The 15,487-nt window shown below is 37.7% G+C and overlaps 1 protein-coding gene across 1 annotated transcript in view; it reads right to left on the bottom strand.

The window, feature by feature from the left end:
• Positions 1-13,887: 13,887 nt before the first annotated feature.
• Positions 13,888-15,487, bottom strand: part of LOC149011265 (uncharacterized) — a 120,996-nt gene continuing 119,396 nt past the window's right edge. The window contains exon 10 of the mRNA XM_089161181.1: positions 13,888-14,943. Coding sequence (XP_089017307.1) covers positions 14,790-14,943 — 154 coding nt within the window. The 3' untranslated portion in view covers positions 13,888-14,789. The remainder of the gene's footprint in view (positions 14,944-15,487) is intronic.

Raw genomic sequence — 15,487 nt, 5'->3', positions numbered from 1 at the left:
GCATACCCGAGAGTGTGATCCACAGCCCGAAGATCGGGTATCGAGTGATCAACCTCCCACATAAACAATAACATAATCATGAACAATCATAATAAAAGTGCGGAAGATAAACCATAGATCCAATAAGGAAAGAATGAATCATAAATAAATCAGAATAATAGATATAATCAGAGTGTCAAACGGATAAGTAAAGTGAGGCAAAAATCCCACTCTACAACCAGCGGAAAAGTAGCTCGAACAAACTAGACAGAATCTAATCCCAAAGTAGCAAGTACAATGGGTAACTAAATTGTTCTCCACTTTATAGACAACATCCTTATAAGTGTAAATCTCATAAATGGCACAAGGACGCTTCCACTCAATGGTTGGACTAAGCATCGTACGGAGCATAACCACTCGCGGGATCTTCAGTTTAATTGTGGTAACCACAATCACCTTCCTGGAGATATGCCTCTTCGCCTTGCGCTTCTTCATCGGGACCGTCATAGTACTCAGGCACTGCACGGGATAGTCTAACAAACATTGTACAATAAAGGAATGAGTTTCAAAGAAACTCAGTAAGGCAGTTAAAATCCATAATAACATAAATGGCAGAATTTCAGAACAAACATAAATGCAATATGATATGAGACAAGCAATGAATGAATGAATCTAACTCTATGTATGCTGGTCTCTATTGGCGGAGACATGCTTTAAGTCATAGCACCGTACTTCTTTAGGAAAGTCCGCTCACATCCTCAACCATTTAAGATATCTTGGATTCTCTCACGGATCATTTCACCGGTCTTGAGCAGCCGATTGGTAATGGGTCCTTCATCCCTCAGGACAAACCAAGGCAGGGGGTTAAGTCAACACACTCTCTCACAACCATTTGGTATAAGTACTGGCGCATGTCAGGGTAAAACCTAGCCAAATGCAAGTCTTCTACTTAGTTACATCAAGTCAGATCCAGATACGTCCATTCCTCGTCCCCGACGATCCTTTCCGGTATCCTTCACACTAGAGTCCTCATAGTCCCTGACTACGTACTCATCAACCCTATTGATCATCCACATATGGTAAACGGGAAGCTCTCACGTCCTCTCACGGGTTGGTTACCGGTCTTAAGCGCCCGTGAGCCCAAGTCTAACCATATGCAACTCTACCAATAAATGGCCCCCACAATGTGATTCCTGTCCTCTCACGGGTTGGTTACCGGTCTTAAGCGCCCATGAATCCCCATTGCTACCACGGGTCGTTCGGTCTCAATACCCCTCCGATCGTGGTCCGACATAACAGGACATCCTAGCCAAACACTACTAGACAATCCTAGATATGTCATCCAACAGTTTAGGAAGGTGTCCAGAGGGCATCTCCGGAAACATCCCATAATATTCTCGTAGTAGTCCAAGGACAGAAGTGTCAAAAGGACACCTCTCCTTTCCAAACCATACCTAAGCATACACATGCATCAATTCATATCATCACATATATGGTAACTTCATATATGGAAAGAAATCAATAATTACGATCACTTGTATATAATTGGTAAGTAAATCATACATGAATCAATTTAATATGAATAAGTAATGCTACTGTAATCAAAGTTATGCAACAGTAGTATATCATTGTAAGAATCTAATTTAGGAAACATATCAATGATATTCAAATATAGAAACTAGATTCATGCTATCTATGTAATTAAGGAAATAACCATCCTTACCTTTTATAACTCGCAAAGGAATCCTAAGAAATCAAGTAAGATCTTGGCAAACTTGAGAAGAAGGTCCTAAACAAGTGTATACAACATATTAGGAAAGATCCCTAACAGAAAAGATACCAAAACATCCAACACAGACCAATTCTGGAGTTGCTGTACTCATTGGTCGAGTGGATTGGTCGAGTGGTCCAGTCGACCAATCAGTCGACCAATGCAGACAGTAGCCTAAAAAAAACAGAGTTTTAAGATATGAAATCCGAATTTGGTGGTTCAAAAGGGTACTAATCAAGGGGTAAACTACATCAGTAGTATTCTAACATATAGGGGACCTCAAAACACTAATCCAAACAAGACATCAAGATCCAAATTAGGAAACAAAAAGTTACCATAATTAGATCAACCATGGATCTTGATGAATTCGAAATAGAAATCAAAGACAAGAACAATAGGAGGATGGATCATTGCTTCAGGTAAAGGTATCATGAAAACATACTTAGATCTTCAAGGAAATAGGCTTAGAAGCATAAATCTAAATAAGGAAATAAAACCTACCATATATGTAACTACCATGATTCATGAAGAACACATAGTATGGTAGAAGAGAACAACTAGAGATTGATAGATCATGGATCATGGAAAGAAAACACAGTAATTAACTACTAACATGATCAATATAGAAGATCCAAAGAGATCAGAATTCAAATCAGAAATTTAACAAGATTAGATCATGGTTTGATCATGATTCCTTCAAAAGCTTGCTATGATCATGGTTAAGATCATTGTTCTAGCCTCTAATCCTTAGGATGATCATGAGAACAAGTCCAGAGATGTTTGCAACAGAGAATGCAGCATCTCCTCTACTGTCTCAACTCAAAAAGGAAAGAAAATAAGAGATAGAGGAGAAGAAGAGAGAGTAGACATACCTTTTGATGCAAAAGGAAGAGTTTCGACGAAGATCCGTCAAGAAAATCACCAAGGATGCAAAGGAGATGACTTGCAGAGGTCTTTGGTTCGTTCCAAAGAGTTTGGAGGCAGCAAATACGAAGTGGACTCGAGATTGGACTTAAATAGAGCAAGAAAAACCTAATTGCCAAAGACAGCACTCATTGGTCGAGTGGATTGGTCGACTGGCCCAGTCGACCAATCAGTCGACCAATGCTGACAGCAAATCCAAAACAGGGAATTGAAGACCCAGATCAAATCCAATCCTAAAGGGGTTTTGCACACATGTCAAATGACTTACCTAGTAGGTAGAAATGCCTTCAAACCAAGATAGAGAGCACTCTAAGTCCATCAACTAATCCGATCTTCATCAAGATTTAGTTTCCATAAATAGAACTTCATCATCAACTTTCATGGATTCAAAGCCAGACACCAAGTCCTCTACTGGGATGGCCCAAAGCTGACTTCTTACTTTACTTCGGGTCATCGGACCTACAAATAACAAGGTTTCCAGGTCAAGGTTAGGGCTGGGTTTTACAATAGCATTGATAGATTGAGAGAGGTTTATACAAATGCAAGGAGAGAACACAAGATGAGGTGGTTGCAAGGTTGCAACACCATCTTCATTATCTCAATAGCAAGAAAGAGAAGAGGTGAGAGTAGATTAGAGAGAGAATGAGAGATTACATACCTTGTAGAAGAAATTTGAGAAGAGAGACTATGATTATTTTAAGAATAGTTCACCACTACCAAGGAGAGGTCTTAGGAGGCTCTTTCCATGTTCTCAGGAGGCTCTAGGAATAGATTAGGGTTCTAACTCCCTTAAGTAAGGCATAAAATAATCCAAAATTCATAATTTTCGCAGTTAATAACCAGCTGGTTGACTGGCCCAGTCAACTAAGCAAAAACAACAACTTCAGACAGAGAAATGAAAGGCCAGATCAACTCAAATTCACTTGGTCTTTCTCCTATAACTCAATCAACAAGTCTAGGTTAAAGGATTACCTTCGAACCAAGTCCGGAAGTGCATTAGGTATATCAACTAATCTCCCCCTCTTCAAGGTGCAGCTTCTTATCAAACACTAACAATGCATCCAAGTATGGGGCACCATCATCAATGTCCATGGGTTCAGAATCAAACATCATATCTTCTACTGAGAGGGCCCACAATTGTGTTCTTCCTCCACTTCGGTGTTTTGGACCTACAAACATCAAGGATATTGGGTCAGGGTCAAGGTTAGGCTAGGGTTGGATTTCACAATAACAATTATCAGTCTACTATTGGAATGGCCCCGTTTAAAGCTTTGTATGGAAAGACTTGCTGAACTCCTATGTATTGGGATGAAGTTTGGGAAAGGCGTGTTCTTGGCCCTGATCTAATTGAAACCACAGGTACTGTGGTGGATATGACTATAGAAAGGATCAAAACTGCCTAGTCTCGATAGAAGTCTTATGCACATAAAAGAAGATCAGATCTGGAGTTTCAAGTTGGTGAGCGTGCGTTCTTGAAGGTTTCGCCGATGAAGGGAGTCATGCGTTTCAATATTAAAGGAAAGCTCAATCCTAGGTATATTGGTCCTTTTGACATTATTGAAAAGGTTGGACCAGTACCTTAAGGTTGGCTCTGCCTCCGTCTCTTGCTGGTGTGCATGATGTTTTCCATGTATATATGCTAAGGCAGTGCTTAGCTAGCACAGAGCAGTTGCTCCAGCATGACCTGGAAGGTTTGAGTGCAAATTTGACGTTTGATGAAGAATCGGCTGAAATTTTGGACCGAAAGGATAAGTAGTTGAGGAACCGGACTATACCTTTGGTGAAGATCAACTGGAAGAATCATTCATTTGAGGAAGCATCTTGGGAAAAAGAAGATGAGATGCGAACCAAGTATCCCCATCTTTTCAGACTTACAAGTACGTTGTAATTTTGGGGATGAAATTTATTTAAGGGGGGAGGGATGTAACAACCCCCATATTTCTATCCCGGGATCCGTATTGCAGGTCCGAGAACCCGAAGGTCTAACCCTGAACCTATGGATCTAGATTCTCTTGTAGAAGAGCCTGCCTTGCTTGGTAGTTGGACCTTTGGAAGACAAGTGATGTCTGAAGATGTTCGAAATGAAGGTAAGACCTCCCTCATGTGTTGATTAGGGTTAGGTTGTACTTGGACTTCAACCCCCTGAGCAAAGCACCCTTGTATAGTAATATACTAGGGGGCGGTTGCTAGTGGCGGTTGATTGGACCAATCAACCACCTGGTCTTGGTTGATGGTATTTGCCCTATTTTGCCCCTAGACTTCTATTAATATCAACCCTTGCCTCTTTTACGAATATTATATTCGGGATTGCTGTTTTTGGTGGTTAGGCGGCAATAGAGACGTGCTGGAAGGTAAGGAAAGTGTTGTTGGTGATCTGGGAGCTTCTCCTTTCTTTTTTGGTTGATTTGGTTGAGGTAAGTGACTCCCTGTTCACTCATTCTCTACCCTCGACTATGATTAAGTAGATTTCTTTCCCTCTTTGTTTGTTCATGATCCTCTCATTACAGTACCTACCTTTTTAATACTCTTGATGAGATCAGGTCCGAAAACGGAACCTGATTTTGTGAAAAGGATTGATCTAATCAAGGGGAGGATTTAGGGTAACGAAATTAGTGTTAATTTTTAGGTTTTGTGCTACCCCTTGGTTACGGGTGTGTTAGGTTCGAAATTCGGATTGAGATCATCCCAAAATCGGATTGAAAACAGATGATCAAAAGCCTGAGTTTCGGATTTCAACTCACTATTTTTGGGGCGGTTGCTCAAGGCTGTCGCTTGAGCCAAGCGACCGGCGGGTTTCCAGAGAGCAAGTAACTTCTGGCTTTTGTCCAATTTGATTCATTTGACTTACATATTATTGTAACCCTGTTTATAGGTGTCTTCTGTTTCCAATAAAAGTCTTATAATTGTTTCTGGTTTGCAACCTAGAGGATTTCTACTTATTTACAGGTAAGGACATACAACCTCATCTTTATGAAATGACTTGAACATGCTAGTCCACTGTCTTTCAATACTATTCTTTCATTTTATATATTGTTGTAACCATAAATAGCATGCTGATCTTATTATATGCTTGCTGTTAGTATTGACTTTACATATGCTTTATCAATTATGAATGTGGTAGGATGATGATGATGGTTTGGGGTTTTGATGGAAAGGGTATTCCATTGGGATATCTTGGCTTGAGATATTAGAGGGCTATGGTATGGGACACATGCTCACTGATGTCTCCAGCACTGTCATAACTACTGGATGACATACCTAGGTAGAGTCTAGAGTTGCATGGCTAGGTACCCCACATACTACTACCCTTTCGATAGGGGAATTGAAGCCAGATGACCCGTGATGACGGTGATGTGACTCTGTTTCATCCTACAGCGGTAACCAGTCCATGCGGAGACTCAATGATCCACTGTTGGTCATACAATGGTAGGGTTGCATATGTTAGGGTTGGGTTCATGGACGTCCAAAGAGCGGACCGGGTGTCATGAGGAGTCATGAGAGCTTTCCGCCCCAACAATATGTGGATGACCATAGGGTTATGGAATGGAGTCCAATAGCAGTAGCTAGTCCGTGAGGGTTCTCATTCCTAAGTTGCGAAGGATACTGAACGGAGTTGGTTGGTGCCATAGGGAATCTGTCACATCCTCCCAGCCGGTACCCTAACTGGCATACCCGAGAGTGTGATCCACAGCCCGAAGATCAGGTATCGAGTAATCAACCTCCCACATAAACAATAACATAATCATGAACAATAATAATCGATGTGCGAAAGATAAACCATAGATCCAAATAAGGAAAGAATGAATCATATATAAATCAGAGTACTAAATATAATCAGAGTGTCTAAATCAAATAAGTAAAGTGAGGCGAAATCCCACTCTACAACCAGCGGAAATGTAGTTCTAAAAGAGAAGAAACAGAATGAAATCTAATCCCAATAGCAGGTACAATAGGTAACTAAATTGTTCTCAATCTTATAGACAATATCCCTATAAGTATAAATCTCATAAATGGCACAAGGGCACTTCCACTCTATGGTCGGACTAAGCATCGTACGGAGCATAACCACTCGCAGAATCTTTAGTGTAATTGTCGTAACCGCAATCACCTTCTTGGAGATATGCCTCTTCTCCTTGCGCTTCTTCATACGAGCAGTCAAGATACTCAGAACCTGTAGAGTATTCTAACAACATTGTACAAAAGGAATGAGTTTCAAAGAAACTCAGTAAAGCAGTTAAATCCATAATAACATAAATGGCAGGATTACAAACAAACATAAATGCAATATGGTATGAGACAAACAATGAATGTATGAATCTAACTCTATGTATGCTGGTCTCTAATGGCAGACATGCTTTAAGTCATAGCACCGTACTTCTTTAGGAAAGTCTCAATCACTCATCATCAGTTGGTAATGGGTCCTTCATCCCTCAGGATATTCCATGGCTGGGGTATAAGTCACCACTGTCTCACATCACCATTGGTCTAAGTACCGGCGCATGTCAGGGTTAAAGCCTAGCCAAATGCAAGTCTTCTACTCAGCTACATCAAGTCAGATCCAGATATGTCCATTCCTCGCCCCCGGCGATCCTTTTCGGTATCCTTCACACTAGAGTCCTCATAGTCCCTGATTACGGACTCATCAACCCTATAGGTCATCCACATATGGTAAACGGGAAGCTCTCACGTCCTCTCACGGGTTGGTTACCGGTCTTAAGCGCCCGTGAGCCCAAGTCTAACCATATGCAATCCTACCTATAAATGGCCCCCACAATGTGATTCCTGTCCTCTCACGAGTTGGTTACCGGTCTTGAGCGCCCATGAATCCCCATTGCTACCACGGGTCGTTCGGTCTCAATACCCTTCCGAATCGGGTCTGATATAACGGGTTATTCCTAGCCAACACTGCTAGACAACCCTAGGTATGAAAATCAATAGTTCAAGAAGGTGTCAATGGGCATCTTCAGAGAATATCCCATACTATTCCCTTCGATGTCCAAGGACAGAAGTGTCAAAAGGACACCTCTCCTTCCCAAACCATACTTAATCAATCACAATCACAAATCAATCATATCATACACTTTTACAGTATATAGAAAATATACCATAATAAGATCCATCTCATATATATAGTTGACAAATAAAGTCATTCATAAACTAAAGAAAGCAAGTAAATAATACTACTGTAATTGAAGTAAATACAACAGTAAGATATTCATAAAAGAATCTAATTATGGTAACAAATCTGAAAGATTCTAATATAGAAACTAAAATCACACAATCTATGCTATTATAGAAGTAACCATCCTTACCTTTTATAACTTGCAAAGGAATCTTAAGAAATCAAGTAAGATCTTGACAAACTTGAGAAGAAGGTCCTAGACAAGTGTATACAACATATTAGGAAAGATCCCTAAAAGAAAAGATATCAAAACATCTAAAACAGACCAAATCTGGAGTTGCTGTACTCATTGGTCGATTGGATTGGTCTACTGTCCTAGTCGACCAATCAGTCGACCAACAGAGACAGTGGCCTACAAAATCAGAATTTTAAGACTAAAGAACCGAATTTGGTGGTTCGAAAGGGTACTAAATAAGGGGTAAACTACATTGGTAGTATCCTAACATATAGAGGACCTCAAAACACTAATCGAATTAAGTTTTCAAGTTACAAATTAGGAAACAAAAGTTACCATAATTAGATCAATCATGGTTCTTGAAGAATTCAAGATACAAATCATAGACAAGAACAATAGGAGAATGAATCATTGATTTTGATAAAGATATCATGGAAGGCATACTTAGATCTTCAAGAAAATAGATCTAAGAACATAAATCTAAATAAGGAAACAAAACTTACCATAGATGTATCAGTCATGATTCTTGAAGAAAACATGGTATGATAGAAGAGAAACAACTAGAGATTGATAGATCATGGATTATGTAAGGAAAACACAGCGATTGACTACTAATATGATCAATATAATAGATTTAAGAACATCAGAATTTAAATCAAAGATAAACGAAGACGAGATCATGATTTAGATCATGATTCCTTCAAAAGCTTGCAATGATCATGATTACGGACATTGCTTTAGCCTTTAATCCTTAGGAAGATCATGAGAGATAAGTTCAGAGATGTTTGCAACAGAGAATGCAGCATCTCCTCTACTGTCTCAACTCAAAAAGGAAAGAAAACAAGGATGAAGAAGAAGAAGAGAGTGTAAACATACCTTTTTGTGTAAGAACACGAGTTTTGACGAAGATCCGTCAAGATAAATACCAAGGACGCAAGGGAGATGACTTGCAGAGGTCTTTGGTTCGTTCCAAAGAGTTTGGAGGCAGAAAATACAAAGTAGACTCGAGATTGGACTTAAATAGAGCAAGCAAGACCTAATTACCAAAGACAGAACCCATTGGTCGATTGGATTGGTCGACTGGTCCAGTCGACCAATGAGTCGACCAATCAGTTCAGCAACTTTGAAACAGGGAATTGAAGGCCCAGATCAAATCCAAACCTAAAGGGGTTTTGCACACACACCAAGTGACTTACCTAATAGGTAGAAATGCCTTCAAACCATGATAGAGAGCACTCCAAGTCCATCAACTAATCCGATCTTCATCAAGATTCAGTTTCCATAAATAGAACCTCGTCATCAACACTCATGGATTCAAAGCCAAACACCAAGTCCTCCACTGGGATGGCCCAAAGCTGACTTCTTGCTTTACTTCGGGTCACTGGACCTACAAATAACAAAGTTTCCGGGTCAAGGTTAGGGTTGGGTTTCACAGAATGTATCTGGACTTCATATAGTATATTACCATTATGACTTGCATTGGATTAGATACCCCGACATGCGACAGTACTCATGCCAATGGTCGTGGTGAGAGAGTGTTGATTTAACCCCAGTCATGGTTTGAGAGCCAGGTGTGGACTTACCCATTTTCCCAGGATCCCTACAGAGGTAGCCAGTCCTTGCCGGATCAGAGTGACTAGACCTACCTAGAGGAGGGCTGGTGTTTATCCTAAAGCATGTCAACTATTAAAGATTGGCATAGTTAGATCTTAGTAGCATTCATACCTTGCACTTCATACATATCATATATTCATTTTTGATGGTTTGACATATGGATGAGAATTATTGTTATTCTTACTGAGTTCGTCAAAACTCATTCCTTTATTTTTCTATGTTTTATTAGCCTGTACAAATGGAGGATATGCGCCGGAAGATGGATTGGTTTCCCATGAAGGAGCCTTCTCGTATGAAGAGGATGTGGCACCGGGAATGTGAAATGGAGATAGCCTATGCGGGAGCTCCTGTGAGTGCATGGAGTGTGCTTATAGCACCCATTGATGTAGAGTGCGCTTATAGCACCCATTGATGGACATAGGAGACAAGTTACCAGACAATTTGCCCATCGTCTGGAGAAGAATTGGAGAACCCCCTCACCTTTACAAACTTAAGTCCAAGTTCTTAGCTTTAGAGAAAGAAACTGGAAAGAAACTTATTTAAGACATTTGAAATTGCTTCCGCTGAACTCATATTCTCTTTAACCACATATTATTTCCTTGATTATTTTATTAGAGTATTTGGACTCCTGTAATCCTTTTATTTAATTATTGCACTTATTCTTGCTCATGATTACCTTTACTTGCATTTATTATTATTGATGGGTAAGACCGTGGATCTTGTGACGGATCACTCCCACGGGGTGTCGGGCGGGTAACTGAGACCGGCGGCTGGGGTGTGACAATCATCAATATCCATGGGTTCGGAGTCAAACACCATGTCTCGTACTGAGAGGGCCCACAGTTGGCTTCTTCCTCCACTTCGGGTCTTCAGACTTACAAACATCATAGTTTCCGAGTCAAGGTCAGAGGTTTTGAGATTGTTGATGGTTTTGAAAATGCCACAATTATTTTGTGAAATGATGTCATCCTATATATTGAGAATGCATTTCTAACCAGTAGATCCAAAAGGAATTTGCTTAGAAATGCATTCTCAATATATAGGATGACATCATTTGACAAAATAATTGTGGCATTTTCAAAACCATCAACAATCTCAACAAGATTAGATATTGAATAGACATGTGCCTAACACAATGTCACACTTGAGAAAAAGTGTTTATTACAAAATATGGTATGTTTTGATGTGTTGTCAAACAAACACGCATCTCTATTTTTCTCCGTATTCATCATGACAACTTCATGTGTCAAGTTTCATAAATTTGCATGTTAGTTATAAAATCAAATAAATTATTAACAAGTAACAAAGGTTATATAATTTTTGTAAGCATTTCATTAATAATCATATTAGGAAACAACAAAAAGGTTAAATATATAAAATAAGAAACTACTACGAATTAAATTATTATAATCATAAAATTGATACATTATCAAAGTAGTGTGAAGTTCTCCAAGAAATCAGCCACATCCAAAGATGTATTTGCTAAGATAGAAAATATTATAAAAAGCATTAGTGTGGATAGCACTTACAAATACTATCTAATGAACTATTACAGTCATCCATCTGATTAGTTGCTAAGTTTGCATATTTTTCAAAATATTTCAGGAGCACCGGGTTTGGGACGTCATCAAGTTTAACCTGTCTTGTTTTGTTAGCCACTTCCATTAACATATATAATTCCTCAAGGGGCCATTTTGCTCTTGATGGCCATGGTAATAGATCTGCTAAGCTTTGATTGTTAGTCCAAATTTCTTCTATCCTTCTTCCGCTTCTTCTTGCTTTGTCCATTCCCATTTGTATGACACCAAGCATTGCCTCCAAAATACTTTTAGTTTTCCCTTTTCAAAAATTGACAGATTGTAGATGTCCGTCACTGCATATCCCGATGCTCCATCCTGTCACGTCTAGCTGCTGATTAGAAACCCCTGCACAAATTAAAATATTTTTGTTAGATTGTGATAAATGCTTACACCAATTATCTTCTATATCATTCTGGTTTATACAATAATTTGGAAAGGGAATTGTTGAGTTCTCTTCCTTCCTTCGTAATTTTAAAGCTTTAATTCAATGGTTAATGCTTCCTAACGCCTTCAGGGGGTTGGGTATTTTTAGATTAAACATTTTTTCGTTTCTTTCACTCTAGATGAAATAGCATGTTATTATAAATACTGACATGAACCACTGAAGATTGGCCTTATTTAATTTCGAAATCATTCCATGACACCAACTCAGAAAAAATGTATCCGCCCAAATTTCAATACGGAGCCCCAAGGGAGGATTATATCCTTCCCTACACTTATAGCCCTCAAAATGGCTAAAATTTTTCATAGAGTTAGTTTGTGTTTTAGGCAATGCTTTTGAATCAGCAAGTCTAGGATCATGATTTTTTAGCAACAATTCATTGGTTTGCTCAGCTGTTAGGAGCACATAAATTAATTCCACGTATGCAGCAAATTGACACTGCCAGTACTGTTGTTTACGATACTATATTAGAAACATGAAAGATGGAGAAAGTTTTCTTTAATAATTTTGCATCAATCAGCTTAACAACACATAACTCAAGCTGAGAAACAGTATCAAACAAAGCAGAATTATAGTCAGTCACTAATTTAAAATCTTGCTGCCTGAGATGCTACCAATCAAACTGTGCTTGAGGAAGGATAACAATTTTGGTATGATCATACTTATCCTTCAACCTTTTTTCACAAGGTTTGAGAGTCTCAAACAAATAAGTACTGAATCTGCAGGCTCACATGCAAATGACGACGAATAAAAACTAGTACATATGTTTTATCATTTTCATTTGAGATTTTAGTTTCTGTAATTGCTTTAGCGAAACCTTGTCCTTGAAGATGCATTTCATATCAAGGCACTAGGACAGATAATTACTTCCATTCGCATCCAAGATGGGGAGCTTGGGCTTTTCAATATTTTTCATAATATTATACCAAATATCTTTGAATTCATTAGAAAGATTGTAAATATCCACTACTACTTCAGGAGCAAAAGGGTATTTTCAGATTGAACAAAGATAATAATAAAGACTTGATATTAGATGATGGACTAAAAACTAATAATGAATCATACCTTTTAGACAAAATCTATTTTCTTTGTTGGTATATCTCCAAACTTTAGTTGTTTGTAGACATTATTCGTGTTGATAACGCGTTATAAAAACTTAAAGATAACTAGAAGAGATATAGTAAAAACAATAAAGAAAATTATGACAAGATTAAAGTAGTCACACTACCACATTATGTTGTACATTTTTCATTTATAGTAAAAGTAAAGATATTATAGCATATTATCATACATGAAAATATCAAAGAATTACAAAGAAATATGATATTCAAATTGATTCTTGCACACAATAAAATGCCCTTCATATAGAAAAATAGACTTTTTCCCATGATAGAAAGTACATAGAATGAAAATGTGAATCCCCAAGATTACACGCTGAGATGATTGATATATTTAGTTGAAAGTCATATATATTGATATTATCTATTTATGTGGACAAAAAGATTATGCAAGTAAAATAAAGACTTAGAAGAGATTACAAAATTTGTCAGCTTGACACGATAACCAAAAAAGATGCTTAATACAACAAAAAAGATGCAATGACGCTTAAGGCTTAACATGAATAAAAAAAAAAGGGTAATTTTCATTTAGACCCTCAAAGGTTTGGTCTATCATTTTTAGTCCAAAAAATTGACACTTTGCATCTACCTCCTTTGTGCTATAAAAAAAGTCAATTTATAGACAAATTATTACTTTTATGACCAATTTGCCCTTCTTTTGGGTAATTTTTATTTGAACCCCTAAGGTTTGGTCCATGACATTTTTAGTCCAAAAAAACTAAAACTTTGTATCTGCCTCCCTTGTGCTATAGAAAAGTCAATTTAAGGACAAATTATCACTTTTATGACCAATTTGCCCCTTTTATTTTAATTTAAATTTTTTACATACACCCCCACGTGCCATGAAACTTGTGACTCCCCTTTTAGTCCAAAATTACAAAAAAATCCTAAAATTCAAATAAATTTTAAAATATGACCAAACAAATTGGTCATAAAAGTGATAATTTGTCCTTAAACTAACTTTTTCTATAGCATGGGAGAGGTAGATGCAAAGTCTAAATTTTTTTGGACTAAAATTAACATAGACCAACCTCAGAGGTCCAGTTGAAAATTACCCCCAAAAAAATGAATAAGAACAAATTGATTATAAAAGTGACAATTTATCCTTAAATTGACTTTTTATATAGCACAAGTGACATAGACCAAACCACGGGGATCCGGATGAAAATTACCCAAAAAAATGACGCTTCCCATCCCAACATAACTTTTTTTTCTTTTTGGTAGACCATCCCAACATAACTAATTACGCTATATCTGGTGTCTTAAGCAAATAATAAAGACTTTAACGCCCCTAAGAATCAAATGAACCTTACTCTGACTCTCTCCAAAATTTTATCTATTATGCTTATTTTTTAAGATTTTTTCTTTTTAAATTTCCTTTCTCCCTCATTTTACACTTATATCTTTAGTGCCTCATGAATCCATTAAATGTGAGTACCTATACCATTTTTTCATATTCTCATGTTTTGTCAAAATCCAATTATGGTTACGTGCATTCTTCTACTTGTTTTATAAGAATCCAAGGAAAATAGAAACCATAAAAATAAAATTTACACCCAATCAAATACAATGGGAATCAAAAAAATGAAGGGAAATTGAATTTTTACTGACTAGAAGGAAAAAAATTAAGGATACCTTGAATATTTTTAAATAGTAAAGGAAAACTAGTTCAACTTTTTCTAATGAAATCAGAGATGAAACTTTTGAGAGGGAAGTAAGAGTGTAAAGGAAAAATAGAAATATCCACAAATTAGATCCTAATACCAACTAAAACCGGCAGTGCTGGGCTTAAAGCCCAATCCCTGAAATTTCCTTCTCTAGTCCAGCCCGTAAGCCCAGACCACAGCCGGCCAGAGAACCGATCTGGTAGCAACCCCCCACAGGTAAAAAAAATGAAAAAAGATAGATAGGCAATAACTACACTAAAATATACAAAGGTACATATGTTACAGGAAAAACATAGAAGAGGAAGTAACATTTCTAACAAGACAAACATTTAAGTGTTTATGACTTGATCTCATCTTGTAAAAGAATCTCATATATGTCTGTCCTAAGATGCAGTTCCTTATCCCGCATAACTTCTTGAAGATCTGACAGCTCTTTTGCAGTTAAAATGGAGTTCAATTTCAGAAAACCATCTAGCCAGAGCTTTTTTGACCTGAAAAAATGGTTCCAAATATTATCTTAATAACCTAACCAATATAAGCATCATAATGAAAAACTCTATAAAAGGCAAGATTAGGAGACTCCAGGAATAAGTAGGTCAGAATTTTTTGTTTGAGAAAAGTAGCAAATAATGAGCTCTTAGTACCAAGTATGCTTTACCATCAGAATGAAACTGAAAGACTAGATCAGCTAACCAGAACTCAAGCGGCAGGCTCCTGCAAGTCCTGCCCTTTTTTTGTCTCTACCTTTGCCCTTGTAGAGAATATAACTACATAATTGTGTGAAATAATAATGCTCTAGTGTTCAGGGTCTTGAGATGTGTATCTCCCAAACTTTACTTTTACCCTAGAATTCTCTCCATTGTGAACCAGCAGATAAAGAATCAAACCGAGATGGGATGCTGGTGGGAGAAAGTAACACTACTATGGGATGGGTCAGATGGAAAAATGAAAAATACATCATATAAGAGTCAAAAACTGCTCTCGAAACTTGGGTCGAAATGTTCCAAGTATTGACCGAAATTTCGATTGAAACCA

This window comes from Hakea prostrata, chromosome 7 (assembly GCF_041222555.1).
Source record: "Hakea prostrata isolate BN-2017 chromosome 7, UWA_Hpros_2, whole genome shotgun sequence".
Classification (NCBI taxonomy): Eukaryota; Viridiplantae; Streptophyta; class Magnoliopsida; order Proteales; family Proteaceae; genus Hakea; species Hakea prostrata.
The sequence above is the reverse complement of the archived record's forward strand: the minus strand, read 5'-3'. Positions and strand labels throughout refer to the sequence as shown.